Source organism: Mauremys mutica, chromosome 14 (assembly GCF_020497125.1).
Source record: "Mauremys mutica isolate MM-2020 ecotype Southern chromosome 14, ASM2049712v1, whole genome shotgun sequence".
NCBI classification, from domain to species: domain Eukaryota; kingdom Metazoa; phylum Chordata; order Testudines; family Geoemydidae; genus Mauremys; species Mauremys mutica.
In genome coordinates this window covers 43,591,426-43,615,015 of record NC_059085.1, presented here as the reverse complement: position 1 = coordinate 43,615,015, position 23,590 = coordinate 43,591,426, and the positions used below count along the sequence as shown (strand labels likewise).

At 59.5% G+C, this 23,590-nt stretch overlaps 1 protein-coding gene across 1 annotated transcript; it reads right to left on the bottom strand.

Annotated features, from left to right (window-relative positions):
- Positions 1-4,154: 4,154 nt before the first annotated feature.
- TUBB3 (tubulin beta 3 class III) lies at positions 4,155-23,329 on the bottom strand. The gene is made up of 6 exons (XM_044987684.1): positions 22,386-23,329; positions 16,161-16,359; positions 13,713-13,949; positions 7,986-8,094; positions 6,982-7,092; positions 4,155-5,448 (listed from the first exon to the last, which is right to left on the bottom strand). Exons 1-6 carry the CDS (start codon positions 23,327-23,329, stop codon positions 4,373-4,375), a joined length of 2,676 nt encoding a protein of 891 aa, XP_044843619.1. The 3' UTR covers positions 4,155-4,372.
- Between the last annotated feature and the right edge of the window lie 261 nt (positions 23,330-23,590).

Below are 23,590 nucleotides of genomic sequence, written 5' to 3'. Positions count from 1 at the left end.
GAAGCCTGTGGATTTGTAGCAGTAACCCCAGGCAATCACACTCCTCGGCTCCCTGCCAGGCACGGCCATGTCTCCTTTGGTACTGTTTGCCCTGGCCCAGGCACACACACACAATAGGTTTGGCTCCTCCTTCACCCCATGCCAGTCCCTGGTCAGGCTTCAGCTGGCAAAGTGGGCTCCTGGAGGCTTGAGGGCATAGAGATTTCTGGAGAAGAGGCCACTCAGGCAGACAAGCTTTAGGCTTCTCTTCGGCCAATCTCCCCACTCAGCCCCCATCTCTCCAGGGGAGCTGGATGACAGGAATCAGAGGCTAATGGTTAAGACCCAGAACTGGGAGATTTGGGTTCTCTCCAAGGCTCTGCCACTGACTCACTGGGCAGCCTTGGGAAAATCCCGGCACCAGCTGTAAACCAGGGCTGGCAATACTGCCTGAGGGGAGCATTGTGGGCTTGACTTCGGGTCTGTAAAATGCTTTGTGGTCAACAGCGAAGTGGCACTAGAGGAACGCAAAGCTAATGAATATTCTTCTGAAGTGCCTGACAGCCTCAGGGCCATGCCCGGCTCATGTTCCTGGCCCGCTGCTTTGACCATCTCTCTCTCTCTCTCTCTCTCTCTCTCTCTCTCGCTCATACATACACCTCCCAGCTCCGCCCACTAGCTCACTTTTCCCCATTGCATTCAATAACCCAGATTTCTTGGCCTTGCCTTTAAGGCGCTTCCCTTCTCACCTGCTCTGGTATCCTCCCCGGCCCCTCTCCCACACAAGTGATGCCAGCCTCTGGCACTCATTTGGCTGCTTCTGCCAGCCCCTGGCACTTTCGGCCCGCTGCCCCGTCCACCGAATGCTCTCCCCAAAGTAACCCCCAAAGCTTCTCCCTTCTCTTCTGTCAAACCTTCCTCGAGATCTGCTGCCGTTGTTCTGTCTGCAGCACGTGGCCATGTGCCAGGGCCGGCCCGGAGAGCTCTGGGGAGCATTCAACCCTCCCGTTTGTGTGTGTCATTAGAACCCATTTTACTCAGCCTGAAAACCAGGGGCCCAGCTAGGCTGTGTCCCCACAGAGCCTCTCCCCACTGCCCTTCCCCTTCCTGTTTGTTGCAACCCCGTGTCTGTCTTACAGCAGATGTAACCTCGTCTCGGGGGAAGGGACAGACTCTCACCCTGTATCTGTGCAGCATTGACCCCTGCTGAGGGCCCGGGGCCTCCCCTAAACAGTGCCCGATCCCAACGGTAATGGGGTCTGGGAGGCCTGTATTATAGGGCTAATCCAGCTGGGCTCCTGTAGCCCTTTTAAGACTAGGGAGCTCTTGCTGTTCTTGGTGGGGCCCACTGGCAGCAGTGTTTTCTGGGGCCGCGGTGAAGGGCGTTGAGCGCAGCAGCAATTTCTTGTCCAGGAGGGTCAGGGGCCCAGCAGTGTTTAGGGTCAGACTTTCACACGAGGCAGGTGCCCATGAGCTAGCAGCAGTTCCTGACTGCGCCCACACAGCTAACGTGGCCCATGTGCACTGTCCTGACCAGGGTCACACACCCACTGGTACAGAGGCAGATTAAGGCTTTGTGGGGCCCTGGACTAGAGCCAGTGGGGGCACCCTGCCCCCTCCTGCCACTGTGGCCCCAGAGCTCCTCCAGTCCCTGGCCAGCAAGGTGAGCTCTGTCTCCAGCTGGGCACTACCACGTCCTGGCCCCAAAGCAGGGCTGGGCGACACATGGCTCTCGGCACCACGTGTGCCCACCAGCACCATGCACGGCTGAGGAAGGGTGCAGTCTGTGGCCCTGGAGAGCAGAGGGTTAATACTGCAGTACCTTGGAAGGGGGATAGAGCACTGCAAGCGAGGCCCAGCACATGGCTACTTAGCTGGAGACTCACCCAAGCCAGAGGCAGCAGTACCCATGTCTCCCCAGGGTGCGCCCTGCTGCAGATGGGAACTCGCTCCCTAAGCCAGCCGAGGAAATAAGAGCCAGCGGCAGCTTCCCTCCCAGGAGAATATCCAGGGCAAGGCCTGCAGGACAGGACTGGCTCCTACCTAGGTCAGTGTGGGAGGTGAGGGCTACAGGCAAGAGAGGCAGGAGGCTGATGTGGCCTCTGCCTCTTGCCTCAGCCACCAACTGCTCTTCAGCTTTCCCCAGACCAGCCTCATCCCTCTGACCAGCAGCAACCCCCCACCACCCCCGTTACAGAGCACTGGTAAGCCAAGATTCTGCCATGCTCTCCACCTCAGTAGTGCCTCAGCCAGGTAGCTTCCTGCTGGCAGCTGGAGTGTCGTCCCTGCTAGCGTTTGGGCCCAAGACTTGATTGTGGTTCTACCCTAGGAGGCCACTGAAATCCAAACAGCTTTCGGCTGAGGGGCAGAGTAGGAAGCTTGAAATGTGGAAGGCACCTGCAGCCCTGGCCCTGCCGCGGGATGCACAGACTTGCAAAGTCGTCCATTGTCTAAAGGGAAAGCTGGAGAGATGGTGGCAACTGTGCCAACAGACCCCTTGCAATGAAGCTCAGCACCTAGTTGGCTTCCATGGGGCAGCAGCCACCGTTTCCAACCCAAACCATTCTAGATGTTCCCCCCAAAAGGGTGGTTCTATCCTACCCCAGGACAGGACCAGCTCATGTGCACTGGGCTGAACTCTAGGGCTTTGACAGGGCTGTTCCACCCTTCCTCACCCACGGAACGTGCTGCAAAAATCCAGCCATTGCACCAACCAGAACATGTGCCAGAACCCAAGCGCCTTTGGGCCACGAATGGAGGGGCAGGATGGGCAGTGTTGAGTCTGCGGAGCCTGAAACAATAGTGAGATGGGAACTACCCATTAGTTCCACTTCTGATCACTGCTGGATTTCCCCAGCCCACGTGTGGGATGAGCACGATTCCAGACAGCCTGCCAGGATGCCACATAGGGTGACCAGATGTCCCAATTTTATAGGGACAGTCCTGATATTTGGGGCTTTCTTATATAGTCTCCTATAACCCCCCACCCCGTCTTGATTTTTCACACTTGCTGTCTGGTCACCCTGCTGCCTCCAGCACCTGCCTCCCTTCTGCAGAGCAGTTATCAAACCCAACACCCATAGCATACTGAGAGCGTAGGGACGAACTGATGGGTATGTGGGGGACAGTCAGCCCAGGCTGCCTCTGGCAGAGCCTCTGCAGTCTGCTTTACCCCCTGCTGCTGTTGAATTCCCTGTTGTGGAGTTGGGCCCAGCCTGCTGCAGAGCTCCCAGGGCCTGGGCTAGGGAACTGAAATCCTGCCAGAAAAGCCTCCTCTGGAGGATTCCGCAAGCCTTTGCTCCCACATCTGGCATTTGGCCCCTCTGCCAATTCAGACCCAGGGTAGGGCTCTGGGGTGTCAGGACTGAAGGATAAATGCTTCTTACAAGCAGACAGTCGCCCTCTGCTAACTCCAGCCACTCAGTTGCAGGGATGTTTGTGGAGTGGGTGCAGGCCTGCCAATGGGAGGAGGGGGGAATTGCCGGGGTGGGCTGCAGGGCTCTTAGGTGCACAAGACACTCTGGGCCTGTGCTTTGCGGGGCCCCACGGGCTGTCCTGGAAGTGATGGATTAGTCACTTCCACCCCAGGCTCTGCCCCCCCAGGGCCTGGAATTTCTGTGGGTGGGCCTGAGTGGGCGTGTCCCCTTCGCCCAGTTCTACTCCAAGGAGGAGCAGACTCAGCTGGTGGGGAGTCCTCAGCTGGCACAATACAAGCTGTCTTGTGCGTGACCCTTGTGGACGGGTCTGGGAAGGGATGTCTGGGGGTGGCGCAGAAGGGTCTACCTGCTCCGGAGGCTCCACACATAGGGATTCAGGCTGGCATTTCAAAGCAGCTTAAGGCCCCCTCCCAACTCCCAGACTCTCATTAGGCTCCTCCCAAACCCCTCGCTTTAGCCCCCGGGGAACTGAATCAAAGTGCTGCCTGGGGCGTGGAGAAGGACAGCACCCCCACTCCGCTCACAGCTGACAAGCGGCATCGCCCTGCTCCCCACCAAACCCACCTGTCTGATGCCCCATTGCCAAGTCCTGGGGCTGGAACAAGGAAGGTCTCGCATAGGAAGTACTGGACAGCAATACATTTATTAAGTATTCAAAAAAAATAAAAAAATCGACACAAACCAGTTAGAAAAAAAATAATCAAACATCAGGGTCAGGCATGATCAGAGTCATGAGGATGGGCTACAGCTGTGCTAACTCAAGGATGGGGAGGGGAGATGGTTAGTAAATACGGAATGATTTAAAATTTGGAACCTTTAATCAGAAGCAACTAAATAGCGGTTGTCTAGTACTCAGCTAACAGGTAGTGAAGACGGAGGACCACGCTGGACAGTAGGGTGCTGTAGAAGCTTGACCTTCATGGTAAGAAACTTGATGCAGGCCAACTCTAGAGGCTTCACTTGGCAACCTGGGCCTCAGATTCCTCCTCATCATCTTCATACATCTCCCCTTCCTCTTCAGCTGTGGCATCCTGGTACTGCTGGTACTCCGACACCAGGTCATTCATGTTGCTCTCTGCCTCTGTGAACTCCATCTCGTCCATGCCCTCGCCCGTGTACCAGTGCAAAAAGGCTTTGCGTCGGAACATGGCAGTGAACTGCTCTGAGATGCGCTTGAAGAGCTCCTGGATGGCCGTGCTGTTCCCAATGAAAGTGGAAGACATCTTCAGTCCCCGGGGTGGGATGTCGCAGACTGCCACCTTGACGTTGTTGGGGATCCATTCTACGAAGTAGCTGCTGTTCTTGCTCTGGATGGCGAGCATCTGCTCATCCACCTCCTTCATGGACATGCGGCCTCTGAAGACTGTGGCCACCGTCAGGTAGCGTCCATGACGTGGGTCACAGGCGGCCATCATGTTCTTGGCATCAAACATCTGTTGGGTGAGCTCAGGGACTGTTAGGGCTCGGTACTGCTGGCTGCCACGGGCTGTGAGGGGGGCAAAGCCTGGCATGAAGAAGTGGAGGCGAGGAAAGGGCACCATGTTGACTGCCAGCTTCCTCAGGTCAGCGTTGAGCTGACCAGGGAATCTCAGGGAGGTGGTGACGCCGCTCATGGTGGCGGAGACCAGGTGGTTGAGGTCACCGTAGGTGGGCGTGGCCAGTTTAAGGGTTCTGAAGCAGATGTCATACAGGGCCTCGTTGTCGATGCAGTAGGTCTCGTCCGTGTTCTCCACCAGCTGGTGGATGGATAAGGTGGCATTGTAGGGCTCCACCACCGTGTCGGACACCTTGGGGGAAGGCACCACGCTGAAAGTGTTCATGATCCGGTCCGGGTACTCTTCACGGACCTTGCTGATGAGGAGGGTACCCATGCCCGAACCAGTGCCACCACCCAGGGAGTGGGTGAGCTGAAAGCCCTGCAGACAGTCACAGTTCTCACACTCCTTCCTCACCACGTCCAGGACAGAGTCCACCAGCTCAGCACCCTCTGTGTAGTGCCCCTTTGCCCAGTTGTTGCCAGCGCCGCTCTGACCTGTGGGGGAGAAGACATAGTGGATCTCCTCGCTTTCATCAGTTGGGAGTCAGGGGTGAACAGTGACCAGAGCCTTTTGCTGCAGGAATTCGGTCTCTCCTGGGCGTGCCCAGCCACTGGGCTTAACAGACACTATGTGCCAGGGAGGGCTGCTGTGCTGGGCTACGCAAGAGGCTAGGTGTTGCATGAGAACAAAGCCTGGGAGCTGCCTGGATCAACCCTCTCAGGCTGGCACCACCTCCCACTTAGAGCAGCCATGTGCGAGTCTGGAGGCACTGGAAGGCAGAGGGGATCAGCCCCCCAGGGTGACTCCCATGGCATGAGGCTGCCCTGACCTCTCTGCTTTCCCCACAGCTGAACTCGGCAGCTTTCAGGAATGGACCGTCCCAGGGAAGGGGCTACAGGCTAGTCGTGTAGCAGGGCAGGCACTGGGGAGCTACCAGCTGAGTGCATGAGATCTCAGAACAGAAACAAAATTCAGTCTTGCCTAAGGGTAGAGGCCCCGAAGGGCAGGGGTGGGGTACGGGAAGGGGAGCGGCAGGGATGGTTGTAGTGAATTCTGAGCTGCTCTGCACGTGTTTCCTGGGCAATGGGAGAGACAGGGCTAAGCTCCTGTGCAGGCATCAAGGGCCCAGCAGAACTATGGTTTGCAGCTGAGCTCTTCCTCCCAGCACCTGATCACGTGCGCCTCTGGGCAGGTTTCCACTACTGCTTATGTCACTATAACTTAGATCACTCGAGCCACCCCCTCCAAGCGACACAAGTTACAGAGACCCAAGCGCTGTCCACACGGGTGCTATGGGGGCGAGAGACTCTCCCGCCCACACAGTCCCTTGCACAGGTGGAGTAATTCTGCTGACAGGAGAGCGCTGTCCCGTCAGCACGGAGCCGATGTAGCGCTTCTCGTGTAGACGGGCCCTGTGAGAGCAGAGAAGGGACATTTTCCTACTTTCCCCTGCCTTCAGCGTCATGGGGAGGAAAATCAGCGTGAGGCTCAGCGTCCCTGTTCAGTGACCTTCCTACAGGTTTGTCTAGACTTTCTGCCCTGGGCTGATCAGCTGTTTGCTCCAGTCCTCCCTAGGTCCCTTCATCTCAGCTACACCCTACCCCTCGCCCCGTCCCATTCACCCAATTCCCTCGCAGGTCCTCTTCTTTCACTGTCCTCCTACTGAGCTTATCCACCCCAAGCTAAATTCACCTCCCTCCAAGCGACGCAGTTCGAACAGGCCACTGGCTCCATCACTGGTCACCTCTTCCCCCACCCCCACCCCGGGTCTGGCTGCTCTACTTAGATTAAACTCCCCTGGGCTGGGACCATCTCCACTCCGTGCAGCACCTCACACTAAGGCACTACTGGAATAGCACGGAGGTAGAGACACGGCCCAACGAGAAGTGACAGCAGGCAGCTGTGTCGTGGGGAGCAGGGTGAGGGAGCTCTGGGTGAGCAGCTAGGATGGACCAACTAGCGGCCAAGAGAGGAGCACCACACGGGGCAGGACAGGGTTAGAACAGCAGCAGGGGACTGGGACGTACCAAAGATGAAGTTGTCAGGTCTAAAGAGATGTCCAAATGCCCCCGATCGAACGCTGTCCATGGTCCCGGGCTCCAGGTCCACCAGGATCGCACGGGGTACGTACTTGTGAGCTGGAAAAGAGACCACATGTTCCCTCTTAACTGGCAAGGCTCCATGGGACCAGCTTCCACTGCTTGGCCTCAGAGTCCAGAAGAGCCAGCTCATCTGCTGAGACTCCAACCTCTGCCCCTGGGCATTGGCAGCAGCCTCTGGTCAGTGGTGCACCAGTCCCCATTAGAACTGGGCCCAGCTCGTTCTGTTCCGCGGGCTGGAGCTTTGGCACAGGGCTGTTTGGATTTGGGCACAAGCTCAGAACTCGCAGTGCACTGGGGCAGGGCTGGGAACTTCCCCAGTACTACACCCCTGAAGGCATCGCCTCCCTTCCGCTGAGCTGCCACAACGGGAGGAAGGAGCACAGGTAGTGGTCATATCCCCTCTGGCCAGATGGGCATTCGCAGCAACAAGCAAACCACCGAGTTTCACTTGCCCCCCCCCCCGCCAATGCCCATTCCAGACAGATGAGTCAGGGGCCTGCTTTGCCCCCCTGTTGACCCCAGCAGCCAGCCCTGCACCACAGTAACCGGCTGGCATCACCTTAACCTCCTCCGGCTGGGATGAGAGGGGGAACTATTCCCAGAACAATCCTGCAAGCCTGGACTGGCCAGTAGAGCGCACTCCAGGAGAGATGCTCCCCAGGGTGCTGGACACGCCACCCGCCCTGCGTTCCCACACCATGACACCTTGGGGAGCAGGTGGCCATGGAAGGGACCAGCCAGGCATCGCAGAACAGATCCGTTTCACAGCCCACGTTCCCCGCCTGAGCACAGCAGGAGAGGAGCTCAGGGTAAGTACATGTATGCCCGGGCAGCACTGTTAAGGGCCAGAGAGGAAACCCTGTGATGCATCACATACTGCTCCAGTCAGCCTGGCCTGGGGGGAGTGCAGCAGCCAGCTCCGGACTTACAGGAAGCCTCATTGTAGTAGACACTGATCCGCTCCAGCTGCAGGTCGGAGTCTCCCACGTAGTTCCCGCTGGGGTCTATCCCGTGCTCATCGCTGATCACCTCCCAGAACTGCGGAAAGAACAGGGGACATTCAGAGCTGTGGGCATCCGTGCAGGGCCAGGCACCACATTGAGCTAGGAGAGGCACCAGGCCTGTTTCCTTTGTTCTCCAGAGAACACAAAGCCAAACTGCTCCACTCCAAATGCCAGCCAAAGATTTCGGCTTGGCCTGTGTGGAGTGAATCCTGGCATCCAGGAGCAGGCCCAGAATCAGATTCTGAAGTGGATCCTGCTCCCCTACACCTTAGTGCAGGGCTGGTCCCACAATAGCTCTGGTTCCTCTCCTGCTGTCTAGCCCCAGACACTCCAGACCAGGCTCCCTTGGGAAGGCTATTCCACAGCCTGATGCCTTGCTGCCAGAAACCCCTCTGGCTAGTTAGCGAGAAGGGTCTTCGGCAACTCAATCCCCTGGAGGCAGAGAGGTGAGGCTGGCTAAGTACTAGCCACAGGAAGGGATAAGGAGTCGAGGGGCATTGCAAGGCAGAGCAGGCACTGGATCTGGGTAGGGGACAATTGCTCTGCACTCACCATCTACCAAGACCACCGGGAGAGTCAGAGCTGCCTGCAGCACTAGATGACCGACCCAGAGACATTGATTAGGTGCCACCTGTGAGCTCCACAGTGACCAGAAGCAAGTCACAGCTCAGGGACAAGGGTAGCTTTGGAGACCAAGGCCTGAATTCTCAGTTACCTGAGTACCCAGATTCCAAGACCAGACGGGCCCACTGTGATCATCATCCAGTCGGACCTTCTGCACAGCACAGGCCAGAGCCCTGCCCCCCAGTAATCCCTAGCGCGGAGCTTAGGGAAACATCCCACCCTGATGTACAAGTGGTGAGTGATGGAGACTCCACCACAGCCCTTGGTCAGTTGTGCCAATGGTTAGATATGCTCAGTTAAAAGTTTACACCTTATTTTCAGGCTGAATGTGACTAGCTTCACCTTCCAGCCATGGGATGGTGTTCGACCTCCCTCTGCTAGACTGAAGAGCCAGTTATGAAATGTCTGTTCCCCATGTTGAGACTCCAAACACCAAATAGGTAAGAATCTACGAGGATCCAAGAAGATTGTCAGTGATATGGGCTCCCTTTGTCATTGGGAAACACCGCGCTTTGCATCCGTCGATCTCAAAGCTTTACATCCAGAGTCCCATTCACAGGTGGGAAAACTGAGGCACAGGGTGGGAAAGTGACTTGCCCAAGGCCACTCAGCAGGCCAGCGAAAACTGGGAACAGAACCGAGGTCTCCGGAATAAGAGTCCAGTGCTGTCTCCACTGCCGGTATGCTGCGGTGGGGTAAAGGGGCCCTGGTGTAAATGACCATCAGGCCCAGCTCTTCACTTCAACAGGCTCAGAGCTCCTCAGGCAGAGACACCAGCGGAGTCCCCACTGGGGCCAGAGTTGGCTGCTAAGATGCTGGTATTCAAACCTCCAGCTAGCCGGGGAGCCCTTCCTGGAACAGCAACACGGTAACTGCCCAGTGGCTGGCGTGTAAGGGAAGCCCACGTTTGCGTGAGACCCCGGGGCGGGAGCTAAGATCCTGCACAGGCACCGCGTCAGTCCCACAGCGGCTGGAGCGCTCCCGAGGAGTGAGATGTTCCCGGAGGTTCAATGGTTAAACACGCATTACAAACGGCTCAGATCGCAGGGCTGGGCTCCCAGGTCCTTTCAGCAGCACAGGGAACTCCCCACGCCGGCTGTTTGCGTCTCAGCCGGGCTCCCGGTCAGCCTGCGGGGGCCGAGCTCTGCCAGCAGCCAGTCCTGTCTACACTGCGGCATTGCCTGGCGGTGCAGCACCAGGCGGCTGCGCCAGACGGGAGCTAGCCATGGTGCTGCAGCACACTGACCTCCAGTTACCTCCAGACTAGCTGAGTCACTTGCCTTTGTTCTCCCGGGTTTCATAACAGGCAGCAGCAACAGCCAAGGAGGACGGGCAGGAGGGCGAGTGGCGCCCTGGGAAGGAGGCTTTGGCTTCATGTTCAAAAGGTGCCTGAAGCCAGAGAACACATTTGAATCTGCTGCTCTCCTGAACTCCCTGGGCTTTGGCCAGGTCTTAGCAAGGGCCCAGCATTGCAGGGAGCGACGTGCTGCAGGAGGAGTGGACAGGCTGCTTGCTGCCACTGTGCCCTCGCAGGGGGCAAACTAGTCACATACAAAAGCCGCCATCTGTGTAGAGCCCCCTACGTGGAGAAACCCTGGCGAAGACAAGCCCCCTGAACGCAACAGCACCACGCAGCCTCTGCACCGAGCACCTCACCCCCCCGAGGCCTCGCATTCCTCTCCCACTGCCCAGTGCCCTGCCTCAGCAGGCTGCTCCCTCTGGGGCGGGAGTTGTCCTTGGAAGAGACACTTCCTCTCTGGAGGGTGTGCTGTTCACGGGGAGCTGCACAAGGGGGCTGGGCGGGACACTCATTGCCAAATGCCCGAGCTAGAGCTAAAGCTCACTCAACTCTGAGGATTGGGGAACATGCTGAGCAGGGCTGGCTCTAGACACCAGCGTCCCAGGCATGTGCTTGGGGCGGCACTCTTCAAGGGGCGGCGCTCCGGCCCTTGGGGGGGGGGCGGCACTCTTCAAGGGGCGGCGCTCGGGCCCTTTGGGGGCGGCACTCCCTTTTTTTGGCTTGGGGCAGCAGCAAACCTGGAGCGGGCCCTGTGCTTTAGCCTTGATGCTGTGGTGGGGGCAGTGCCGGGGAAGTGTCCTACATCTGACAATGCTGCGTGTTTTGTGCCAGCGCTACTAAACGGAGCTCTAATTTAGAGCAGCAGCCATGGCTGTAAGAGGACAAATTGGAACTGATTGCAAGGTCAGGGTGATCTTAAAATACACAGCAATGTCTACCTGCAGTGGGGCTCCTCTGTTCAGCTGCTCACCCTGTGCAGAGCTGACCTCATCTCCCCAGTGACCCTTTGTTAAAGGGACCACACAGAGCTCTGAGCCCATCTGAACCTCCAGGGAGTGGAAAGTGCTGTGATCACCCACCCAGGACTCAGACATGGCTTCAGCTCACCACAGACAGGCAGTGCTCTGAGGAGCTGTCACTCAAAGAAGCTTGCATCCTGCATTGATCAGACATGTCAGTTACAGGGCTTATGAATTATTCACACCGATTAACATATAAATGAGTCTTCAGGTAGCAAATACAGAGGTTCCCCCAACAATGAGCGCTCAGGGAATGACATCTGAAGTGCTGAGTGCGAGACATGCGCTGGAGCAGTAAGGTAAGGATTGTGTAAGCAAGGGTTCTTGCTGCCCCATCCGGCTCCAGGTCAGCTGGAGCCTGGGACTGGAAATTAACCAGTTCGATCCCAGTGGGTGGCAGAGTGCACCCAGGCAGAGCTCCATGGGCAGTCCCTCTTCCTTCTCCCCTGCCCGCTCCTCTCATCCCTTCTGGGGGAATCTAGGGCTCTGTCCTGCTGCCACGTCCCAGCCAGGGGAGACCAGTCATGGGGATGAGCCCCAAGCCCAGCAGCCCTGGAGCCTTTTCACTTCCAGTGCAGAGGGGGGCTGATCCCCCACACGCATGGGGAAACGGGCTGCAGAGATTTCTGCCACAAGCCCTCCTGGAAATGGGCATTGGCAACCTTCCAGGGCTGATTATTCCGCTTGGTAGCTGGCCTCTCCCCCTCCTCCAGCCACTTGGCCTATTAGTGGCAGGTGTTCTCCTGGCCCCTGGCGACCAGGATAATGACAAGGCATCCCCCCTCCATCCTTGCTGGACACACTCAGCCGCAGCTGCACACGGACTCCCGAGCACTGATTTGATTTCAGCCCCCTCTCCCCAGCCCTCCTGGGACAGGGCAGGAAGCAGCCTCCTCTCCTGGCAGACTTGTTCTATATTCAGAGCAGGCACAGATGGCCCCCGGAGGCCTGATTGATGATTAGCTGTTACACGCTAAGTCACCGCAGCAGGTGCCTTGAGCAGAAGCGCCCAACAAAATCTTTTACACGTGCAATTGCCAAGCTGGGTTAGCGAGCCCCTCCCCTCCCCCCAGATTCATGTATTTCACTGGGCCTGGAACAAAGACATCTTCCTATGTCCCATAAGCCCCAGCTGTAGCCCGGGTTGCCTACTAGCCATTCCCCCCTTGGCTACAGGAAGAGGACTGAAATTCCCCTCTATTATTGCTGCATTTCACACACAGGATGGTGCGAATCTAGCAGGAGAAATCTGTTCCAGCTCCCACAAGACGCCCCTGCCAAAGAGGGACCAAGCGTCTGAGCTGCTGCTCCTCAGCTCTGATTCGGGAGGAGGCTCCTGGTTACATAGGATATGTTGGGGGGTGGAGCATGGCTGCTCAGTGCTATTGTCCTGCCCTGGAACCAAGGTTGCTTTGTCACCATTTCTCCAGAGCTGGAGAAAGCCCAGGCGGCAGCGTCTCCCTCAGACTGAGCTGCAAAGTGAGTGGCTCTGTACGGAGCAGGACCCAGGCCAGGGCTCTGATGGCTCTGAAGAGAGCTCCAGGGCTCACACCATGGAGGGGAGTCAGGACAAAGGGGCCTGGCAGCACGGGGCTCCTGACGTCCCTAGATCAGCTGCCTTTCAGCCGGGCCCTGCTTCTACTGCAGGGGTCAAAGGGTTTGCCTGGGGCCCACGGGAGGGTGCAGCTCACGCAAGGTCACAGCTGACACTTGGCTCCCAGACCTCGGTTCTAGCCACTAGCTCACACAGCCTGCAATTACAGAAGGCATCTGGCCTGTTAAACCAGAACAAAGCCATTCACACTAGCACCCCTGCCAGTGCCTGGGCAGGTTAAACCACTGCTGGAGACATTCTGGCTTGGCAGCATCCTTGTGTGGGGCAGGCAGGGCAGCTTCTGCCCCTCACATCTCGGGGAGCTTTGGGGCTGCCTTCATTTCCAGTTTTCCCTCCTAAGAGGCGTCACATGAAGGATGCTCAACAAAGGGCCCCACCTCCTTTGCTTTTTTGATGCTCCTGGCAGGAGCTGCCATGCTGATGCCAGTCACCTCGCAGGCAGGCCGGGCAGAGGTCACGCCCATAGCCCCTCAGTTAGGGGGCTGTGAGGCCCACTCTGCCCGTCAGAGCCCTGGCACTCAGGCTGGGGCACCGGGCTCAGCCCCTCACACAGATGGGGGCTGGGCTGGCAGGGGCTTGTGCAGGGAGCAGTGTCACATGTCTGTGCCACCCACCCAGCCTGTGCCATCTGCAGTGGGTGACCCGCCCCCCAGAACATCTGGGCCAGCGCCCCCCAGGCACTCGCTGCCCCGAGCAGCCCCCACCCAGCACTGCAGCGGAGCAGCCCCTGGGAGGGGCTGGGGGAGCACAGAGACGAGGCTGGAGCTGCCAGTCGCCCTGCGCCACAGCATCCCCCAGGCCCGGGGCTGCGCCCGGCCGGCCCCCGAGGAGCCCCCGGCCGCGGGTCCCAGCGAAGGCAGCCGGGGCCGTACCGGGCACAGCCCCGAGCAGCCGGCCCCGGTGGCGCAGCGCTGAGCGCATCCCTTTGTTCCCAGCTCCGCAGTGCCGGGGCGTGGCTCGCTCGCTCCCAGCCGCCGCCCCTCTCCCCCGCAGGCACCGCCCACCCCCTCGGCGCCGGGCTGGGGCTGGCGATGCGGGCACGTCCCGGCCCCCCGGCAGAACGCGGAGCCGCAGCCCGGGACCCCGCCAGGTACCTTGGCTCCGATCTGGTTGCCGCACTGGCCCGCCTGGATGTGCACGATCTCCCTCATGCTGGCCCGGGGCGGCGGCTGTGGCTGGTGCAGGCGGCTCGGGGGGCGCAGGAGCGGAGCGGGCGGGCGGGGGCTGCGGAAAGCGGCCGGGCGCCTGCCGGAGCCTTTTATAGGCGCCCGCCGCTGCACCGGGCCGGCCGCTGACGTCACCTCGGCCCGGCCACCAATCAGCGGGCGCCGCTACAAATGCTGCAACATCCCTGCAGCATCAGCACCAGCGCATCCCCCGCCCTGCGCCCCGCCACAATGCAACAGCTGCCGCGCCCCGGAGAGCAGCCGGGGCCCCCAGATACAGCGCGGGGCGGGCAGAGCCCTCGGCCCCAGTCCCGCGCTGGGGGGCAGCTGGTGTGGTTCTGGCACTGGGCCAGGACCCGGCTGGCCTGGGTTTGAGCCTCGGCTCTGCCCCCGTCACCGAGGGGGCCCCTGGGAGGGGCTCAGCGCTGGGTGCATGTGGGGCGCTGCCCCCCCAGTGTCTCCATCCTTCCTCCCCGGCCCGTCCGGGCCCTTCCCCTTCTGCGCGCTTTGGAGCAAGGCCAGTCTGTGCAGGGCCTGGCGCGGGGCCTGGTTCAGCTGCTGCCCTTGTCCAAGCAATGGAGGCAGGAGCAGCCCCAGCCCGAGCAGGTGGGAGCTGCCAGCACAGAGCAGCCCAAGGGGGTGTTGTTAGGGTTCATCGGGGTTATTGTGGAGGTGCCCCAGGACCCACTGACACAGGAGCAGCCAGTCCGGTGAGTTCACAGCCTAGACAGACCCAGGGGCGCACAGCCCGGAGGCAGAGTGAGCAGTGTAGGGTGGTCCCTGTGACCAGCATCCCCTGCTGCAGAAGGCGGCGTGGGGCTCCTTGCTGCGCCCTGCCCAGCCCATCCTGCACCGAACCAGGAGAGGGCGGCTCCTTCCCGAGCTCTAGGTGTGTTCTGCTGGGTTCTAGCCTCACTCTGATGGCTGGAGCTTCTCACCAGCCGCTTCTCCTCTGAAGCTTAATAAGCCCTGGCTCTCCAGGAGCCCTAGGGGCCAGGAGTTCCACAGGCTAATTGTCCATCGTGTGAATGAGGATTTCCTGCCATCATGATTTTCAGCTGGCTCCTTTCCCGTTCCTTGCATGGCCCCTGTTCCTGCCCAGCCGCTGTCTCTATCCCAGCCATTATCCCATGTCATTGAGTCATGGCCCCTCTTAGTCATCTCCCCTGGGAGTCCCAGCAGCACCCGCCACGCGGGAGGGGCACCACGCTCCAGCCTCAGAGACACCCGCTATGGGGCAGGTGGGGAGCACAGGCTCTGGGACTCAGATCCACCCACTTTGGGGGGCTCAGGTCCTTTGGGTCACGACCCTCCGGGCAGGGACAGAGGCAATGCCTGTGCCTCCTGGTGATTCACCCCTCCGTGTTGGTGAGTGGAGCCCGGGGGCTGCCCTCTCCTCTGCTCGGGCTGCGGTGGCAGCTGGGGATAGCCGGGACGCAGGCTGACCTTGCCCATCTCCCCTCCTGTCCGGGCTCTGGTGGGGGCAGCCCAGAGCTGCTATAACAGGCTCTGGACCTGCCACAGAGGCCCCTGTGCTGGGGGTATTTCAGGGAGGGGGCTTCATGGCCCCGTTTGCAGCCCCTTGGTAGTGGTGGCTGCAGGACTGAGGTAAGTTCCTGCCCCTGGCCTCGCTGGCTCCTGTCTTGCACCTCGCATAGCCCCTTACTCCTCTGCTGCAGCTAGCCAGGGCCTCGCCATGTCTCTTTTGCCCTGCTTGGCCCTGCACCGGGTGATCCTGTGTGTGTGTGTGTGTGGGGGGCTCTGTCACTGTGCCTGCTGGCAAGGACCCCTCTGGGGGGACATTCCCTGGGCAGGGGGCTGGACAGGTGCTTTATAGCCCTTTGCATGGGCCGTGAAGCACTGATGAGCCCCTGCCCAGGTTAACCTGCCGAGAGATTGGGACAGCAGCTTTACTGGCTCCACTGGCTACAGGGTGCAGGGCAGGGGGAGATCTGAGCAGGATATTTGCACAGCGTAAAACCAGCCCTTGCTAGGGATGCTGGAGGCAGGGGAATTGCCAGCCCCTGCTGGAGGAGGCCATGTGGGAGGACCTGCTGGGGCTAGAATGAAAGAACAAAAACCCCATCAGAGCCGCTGTGTGAGGGGAGAGGCACTGCAGGCCAGGCCTGCTAGTCACCTCCCTTTGTTCAGCTGGAGCAGCCAGGCTGGCGCAGCCGTCAGGGAGAGAGGCTTTTCTGAGCCTGCCCTACAACTGGCTCTGCACTCCCTGGGGGTGCTGTTGTAGTGGGGTGGTTCCCCCCGGGCAGCCAGGGCCTGGGGGAGAAGCTGCTGTGGCCCATCCCCCACCCCCGGCTCAATGATGCCGGTTGCCCGAGGCCTTGCCTGCTTCATTGTGTCTGCGCAGCCTCAACCCACCTGCAGCATCAGGCTGGGGCCCGTCCGACCTTCCCTCGGGCACCACGTAGCAATTCGGGCCCCTGGGTCTGAGTCTCCCTGGACTGGCAGCTGTGTTGCTCCTGGGTCGTGCCCGTGACCCAGCGAGTCCCACTCACACCAGGGAGGCAGGGCAGAATTGGGCCCCCCGAGCCTACATCCCTGCGACACAGCTTGGGGCCTAGAGTCACGGGAAGGGGGTACTTGGGACCTGCCTGTCCGAGGCTGGCGTGTGGGGTGGGGGTGCAGCTGGGAGCAGGGGGCGGGGGGTCAGAGATGCAGCAAGTACAACGCTAAGAACTGTAATTCCATTAACAAACCACCGACAAAGGGAAAATGCCAACTCACTAGCAAGGAGAGTTCCCTCGCGCTGCACTGCAGGGCACTGCCCAGCCCTCCCCCGGGGAGTGACGCCCATGCCATGGCGCAAGGCACTAGTGGTTACTGGTGGTGCCACCAGAGGTGGGAGCTGCTGGAGAGATGCTCTGATGGTGGCAGGGGCTGTGGGGTGGGGGGCCCTTCCCTGCCCTCACCCCGGGGTCCTGGATTCCTCAGTCCTGCCCCAGGGTCCGGTACTTGCCTTTTGGGGCAGGTTTGCCAGCCCTGGAGTTGGCAAGTGGGGGTCCCCCCCATGGGACACTGGCAGGAGACGGTGGGGAGGGAGGTGAGCTGGAGGGCAGTTCATTGCTGGGATGTTGCAAGAAACCTTCACACCAAACTGCCCCACTGCCAACTCCCCTCCGCCCCCCTCTACCCCCCAGGGCTAGGAACGCTGACCTCCAAGCCCTGCACCGCGTGAGGCATCCGGGCCCAGCCACCCTTGCCAGGTGCAGACAGTGCAGGGCCCTTGCTCAGTGAAGACACCTCAGCCCTCCAGGGCCAGTGCACGTGCCCAGTGACTGCACACTGAGCTCAGCCTGAAGAGCAGCCGAGCTGCCAGCACGCTGAGGGGAGCCGCCCCGGCATGTACAGCCTGGCTGGCTGGGGAGGGAAGCCCCTTGGCTGGAGCTCTGGCCTTGGAGATAGAGGCCTGAAGTCACCAGCTAGAAAACAGAGCAAGCGGCAGCTGGGAAGAGACTTGGAGCCGCAACAAAACCAGCTAAGAATCCCCTGAGCTGGGTGGAACGGGGAGTCACAGCACCCCCCACCCAGGGGCTGGGGGGATCACCATGATTGTCCCTCCATGGGACCTGTGTTGGTGGCACAGACAAAGGGACTGGCGGGCACAGGGCATGGGACTGGCAGTGAGCAGGCCCCGCAGCAGTGCCAGTGTCATAGGAGGGTGGTGAATAGAGAACCCATGGACCCCTCTTTGCACCAGGTCTCCCCCATGGCTGTTACTGTGATACAGGCAGCCACGTGCCTGGGGGTGGCGTGGGTGCTGGGGGACCCTCTGCCCATTTGCACTGAATGCCCAGGGTCCTCACAACCCTGTGCCCTTTTCTCTAGGGCTCTCCAGTGCAGCTTCCCACACCCTGCCACTGAGCAAGAACACAAGGGGCCCGGTGCACCCATCCCAGAGGCTCCCTCACTAGCTTCTCCCAGGGCAGGAGGTGCCTTTGCCTGACATACTCCATCTGCAGAACGATGTGCTGGCCAAGCAGGGAGCTGACATACCTGGGGAGGGAGTTGGCCCCTGGAAAGATGCTACTTCTAATTCTACCAGCAAATCCCAGAGCCTTGACCTGCTGGCTCCGTGGGTGCCCTGTGGGGGCATCTGAGCACAGCTGCACCTTTGTGTCTGTGTTGGTAGCTGGGCGTAGGCCCTGGCCAAGGGCTCTGTGTCCTGTTCCTCCTCCCTGCCGCCCAATAAACAAACCTGCCTGGAGGCCAGCGCTCTGCGCACACTGAGCTCCACAGGCACGGGTGGGAGCTGAGTGCGGCAGCCATTGATTTCTGCTCAGGCTGCTCCAGCTCCTTGCTTTGGCTAACACCCATTTAACCCCGGCGCCTGCTGGACTTGGCTACATGCTGAACGTGCCACCTCTTGGACGGGCGTTTGCTTTCGGGGTAGGTCTGGGCTCTCCAGGGCACTCCCGGGCCAGATGCCAAAGGCGTTAAGGCACCAAAGGATGCAGAGAGCCACCTGGTGGATGGTGCTTTTGTAAATTCCTCATCCTGCTGCTTTCGGTGCCTAACCACATCTGGAAACCTGCCACAAGGCAGACAGGGCCTGAAACCCGGGGGCCCCAAAGGTGCAAACAGCCCCCCCCTTTCCAGGGAGCCCTGCAGGCTTTCTTCAGCCCCGTGGCAAAGCCAAGAAGGCAGAAGGCCAAGCGCCAGCTGACCAGCTCCTGTGCAGGTCACATTCAACACCTCTGCTAAGAACACAGGCAGCTCTCAGCCTCCTGGGCCCTCCGCTGGTGTGTGGTGGCAGATGCCAATGTGATCCCCGTGTGCTGATTGCTAGCCCTCGCCTCGCACTGAGCTGCCCCAGAGCCTGGCCCTGTAAGCTGGGCCGGCCCTAGGGCACCCCATATAGCGCCAGGGCTCAGCACCTCACAGACCAATGGCTTTAAAGACGGGCCTTTCCCCCACTCCTAGTCCCAGTCCAGCGCCCCTGGCTGCACAGAGGCACCCAGGTCTCAGTGCTTGCTGGCCATGCCGGGGGGCTGGCCTGGGGGGCACGTGGGGGTTAGCCGGGTTTGGAGAAAGACGCCTGCAGATGGTGACACAGTTGCCTGCGCCATGGGGGCAGCACACGTGTGCATAGCTGCGAGGCGTGTGCCTGTGTGCGAGGGCCCTGGCAGGGCTGGCATGGCCCCGGATGGGGAACACAGCACAAAGGCCTTTGCAATCTCCAGGCAGCAGAGGGCACCGGGCGTCCCAGCACAGCCTCCAGCAGGTGCGTTTCTGTGGGGTGAAACCCCACCCATGGGGGGCATGGCTGTGTGGGAAGAGGGACCCGGTACTGGCCATGCTGGGGGAGGCTCTACCTCTGGGGGGGTGTATGGTGTGGTGTGTCCATCGTGTGCCCCAGGGTATGGGTCTGAGTGTGTCAGCAGATGGGGGGCTGTGGGTGGATGGGCACTAGCATAGGGGGTGTCTATGGAGGATGTGGGGGGAGGGGCACTGGCCTGAGGGGGATGGGCTCTGGCATGCGGGTGTCTGTGGGTGGGCATTGGGGGGAGGGGTGCTATCATGGGGGGGATGTCTATGGTGGGTGTGGGGGCCATGGACTCTGGCATGGGTCTGTCTGAGGTGGGCACGAGGGGGAGGGGCACTGGCATGGGGGTGTGTATGGTGGGCATGGGGGGAGGGGCGCTGGCATCGGGGTGTCTGTGGTATGTGCTTTGCTGCCTGCCATTCTGGGCTTTTCCCGTCCCTGTGCCAGCCCCTGGGCCTGTCCCGGATTGCAGGGGAGACCCAGTGTGCTGTTCCTCAGGGCAATGACCTGGCTCCCTCCCCAGACCCTGCCACTGCTCCCCCCAGGACACCATGCCCAGGGCAGTGCCCATCCCTCAGAGGAGCCGGGCTGAGGACCTGTGACAGGCTGAGCCATTCCTCCCACCCCTGGCAGATGGGATGGCACAGCAGGGCACTCGGGGGGCACAGCTGTCCCCACTTGCTTCCCAGTCCTGCCCACATGGGGAGAAGGGCTCCCGCCAGGGCAGCATGGGGCTGGTCCTGCCTGGGACTAGCTCCACAGTTGGTCCTGAACGGGGCCCTGGTGTGGGAGCCAGGACTCCCAGGCTCTAGTCTCAGCTCTGGTGCTGACCCACCATGTAGCCTCTGGTGAGTCACTGCCCCATGATGTGCCTCAGTTACCCGTGACCCTGCCTCCCTCATCGGGGGATGACAGTGCTAGGGCAAGGCCAGTGCCAAGGGGGGCAGCCCCTCGCCTCGCGGGTGCTGGGGCCAGCACTGAAGCCCGAGGTTTGTTCAGGCATCAGGAGACCTGGCTGCCTGGGGAGGGGACCATTCCCATCACGCTTCAGCACTGCGCGGTGGGGGAGTAAGGGGGTGACAGCTCCTGGCGCCAGGAACTGCAGCCTGCCTCTGTCCCCAGCAGGCCCAAGGAGCAGCCCAGGGGCTAAGCCTCGATATTAAGAGTTGGCACCATAGTCCATGGGGGACCCCGTCGTCAGGCAGTGCCAGACACCCAGCCAGGCTCCCATGGATGGGAGAGAGTCCGGAGGAAGGGAAAGGGCAAATACAGCCGCTAGCTCTAAAAAGGGAATTGCAGACCAGGCAGCTTAACTTCGGTGCCTGGAAACATGATGGAGCAAATAATCAAACACTCTGTTTGTAACACCTGGAAGAAAAATAAGGGGATAAGTAAGAGCCAGCAGGGATTTGTCAAGAACAAATCATGTCAAACCAACCTAACATCCTTCTTTTAACAAGCTTTGTGGCTGGGGTGGGGGTGGGGGTGGGGAGAAGGAAGATGTGATATCTTGACTTCAGTGAGGCTTTTGTTACTGGCTCCATGACCTTCCCATAAGCAATCTGGAGAAATACAGCCTAGACCAAGCTCTTGGAAAAGCGTGCTCTGAGAGTAGTTACCAATGGAACCTGCAGGGATCTGTCCCGGCTCTGGATCTATTCAATATCTTCATCCATTATTTGGCTAATGGCATAGAGAGGATACTGATAAAGTTTGCAGACGATACCAAGCTAGGAGCGTTGCAAGCGCTTTGGAGGATAGGATTAGAATTCAAAATGATCTGGACAAACTGGAGAAACGGTCTGAAATAAATAGGATGAAATTCAATGACCAATGCAAAGTACTCCACTTAGGAAGGAACAATCAGTTTTGCAAATACAAATGGGAAATGTCTACCTAGGAAGGACCACAGAAAAAGATATGGGGGTTATAGTGGATCACAAACTAAATATGAGTCAACAATGTGATGCTGTTACAAAATAAGCGAACATCATTCTGGGATGTGTTAGCAGGAGTGTTGTAAGCAAGACACGAGATGTAATTCTTCCGCTTTACTCAGCGCTGATTAGCCTGCAGCTGGAGCATTGTGTCCAGCTCTGGGCACCACATTGCAGGAAAGATGTGGACAAACTGGAGAAAGTCCAGAGGAAAGCAACAACAACGACTAAAGGGCTAGAAAGGCTGACGCCCTACGAGGGAAGATTGAAAAAAACCTGGATTTGTTTAGTCTGGAGAAGGCGAGACGGGTGGGGGAGACACATGCTAACAATCTTCAAATACGTAAAAGGGTGTTATAAAGAGGAGGGTGATAAATTGTTCTCCTGAGGACAGGACAAGAAGCAATGGGCTTACATTGCAGCAAGGGAGATTCAGGTTGGACATCAGGAAAAACGTCTTACCTGTGAGGGCGGTTAAGCACTGGAACAAATTGCCTAGGGAGATTGCGGAAGCTGGAGGTTTTTAAGACCAGGCTGGACACACACCTGTTGAGGATGGTCTAGGTTCACTTGACCCTGCCCCAGTGCAAGGGGCTGGCTGAGATGACCTATCCAGGTCCCTTCCAGTCCGGCATGCTTATGAATCTATGATTCCGTGCTGTAGAGTCGGAGCAGTGACAATGGGAGTGCTCCCCGCTCTGCCGAGCTCCTCCACACTCCTTGCCCAGCGACTGGGGGAGCAGGAGGGGGAGGCAGCCAGCAGGAGTGAGCTGTGCAGAAGGGCAGACTCACTGCCTGTCTAGTTCCCAGCCAGCAGGATTTGAGGGCTGTGCGAGACGGAGAGCCTGGCCTGGAGTTACCAGCCCTTCTGCGTGGGCAGGAAGCAGCAGAGGGAGTTACAGGAATCCCTGCTAGGGGACAGAACAGAGCAGCAGCCCTGGAGTGGCTGGGACTCACTCACGCGCTTCTCCACTGGTGGGAGAACCGTAGATTCTGTGCCCTGGGACCTCCCCAGGAAGCTGGCCAGAAACAGCAGCTGCTGTGACCAAGGCCCTGCCACATTCTGCATGTTCTGACCCAGGGTGGGAGGGGATGGGCTGACGCAGGCACTGGCATCCCCTCGGGAAGGCGCTAGGTGCCGTTCAGCAGCTAAACTGTCTCTAACCCCCAAAACAAAAACACTTACGACAAAACCCTGCTTGGTTTTCCGCCACCAACATCTGATAGGAACTGACCGGTGCCCCTTGCACATGGCCTCTCTGCCTCCCATGCACACTAGGGGGCGCTGTGCTGTGGGCTGCAAGATGGCCATGCTGTTACCTCCGAGAGCAGGAACCTCGGCTACAACAGGCCTCCTCAGCCCCTCGGCCATGCCTGAGTTACCAGGAACACAGCACCACGTCCTTCAGGGTTTTCCTGAGCTCCTGGCTCCGGAAAGCATAAATGAGCGGGTCTATCACTGAGTTACAGATGATGAGGATGAGGAAGAGGTTGAAGTAGTTGAAGAAGCAGGTGCAGAAGGGGTTCTTGGGGCACGTGACGATCAGCGTCAGGTGCAAGAAGAAGGGGCTCCAGCACATGAAGAAGACCCCCAGCAGGATGGTGAGGGTGACCGCCCCCTTCATGCTGGTCATCTGGTGGACGGTGCGTTTCTTCTGCAGGCTGGAGATGTTCTTGGCATGGTGGTGTGCCAAGGAGAACATGTGGATGTAGAGCCCCACCACGAGGATGAGCATGGAGAGGAAGAAGCCAATGAGGCAGAGGATGACGGCGTTGTTCTTGTAGTAGGCGATGAAGATGCTACTGGAGATGGTGCTGGCCACCCAGATGCCCACAATGATGATCACTGCCCGCTGCATGGTCATGATGCTGTGATAGCGCAGGGCATAGAAGATGGTGATGTACCGGTCCACGGCGATGGCCCCCAAGAAGGAGAGCGACGACACCACGGAGCTGCAGATCATCATGTCAATGACGTTGTCCATCTGGCGAACGATGCTGGTCTGGAGGACCAGCAGGCCGTGCTCCATCAGCAGCATGAACAAGGTCTCCACCAGGTTGCTGACGCTCACCAGCATGTCGGACACAGCCAGGCAGCAGATGAAGTAGTACATGGGTGAGTGCAGGTTCCTGTTCTTAATGATGGCCGCGACCACCAGCACGTTCTCCACCAGGCTGACGAGGCCCAGCGTCAGGAAGAGCTCGTTGGGGATGAAGACGCCCTGGCACCAGGCGCTGCTCCTGTTGGCCGGCTCGTCGGTCCTGTTGCTGGGGGCAGTGGAGTTCAGGGAGTTGAGCAGCATCTGCAGAGACGCCAGCGTTGACATAGCGACAGCTTCGGGGTGGGTGTCAGGCAGGTTCTGCTGCTGGCAAACACGGGCAGAAGCAGGTGTGGCCACCACAGCTGCTGCGGCTCTGGCCAGAGCAAAGCCAAGCGTTTCTGCTCCCTCGGAGCGTTCAAGGAACAAGTCTTGGGAGAACAACTCTCTCCGGCGCAGCAGCCTGGAAAGTGGCGTTTACAGTCTCCCTGCATCGGAGGGCAGAGGATACCCAGAGCAGACAGTGCTGCGACTTCAGCAGAGGGAACA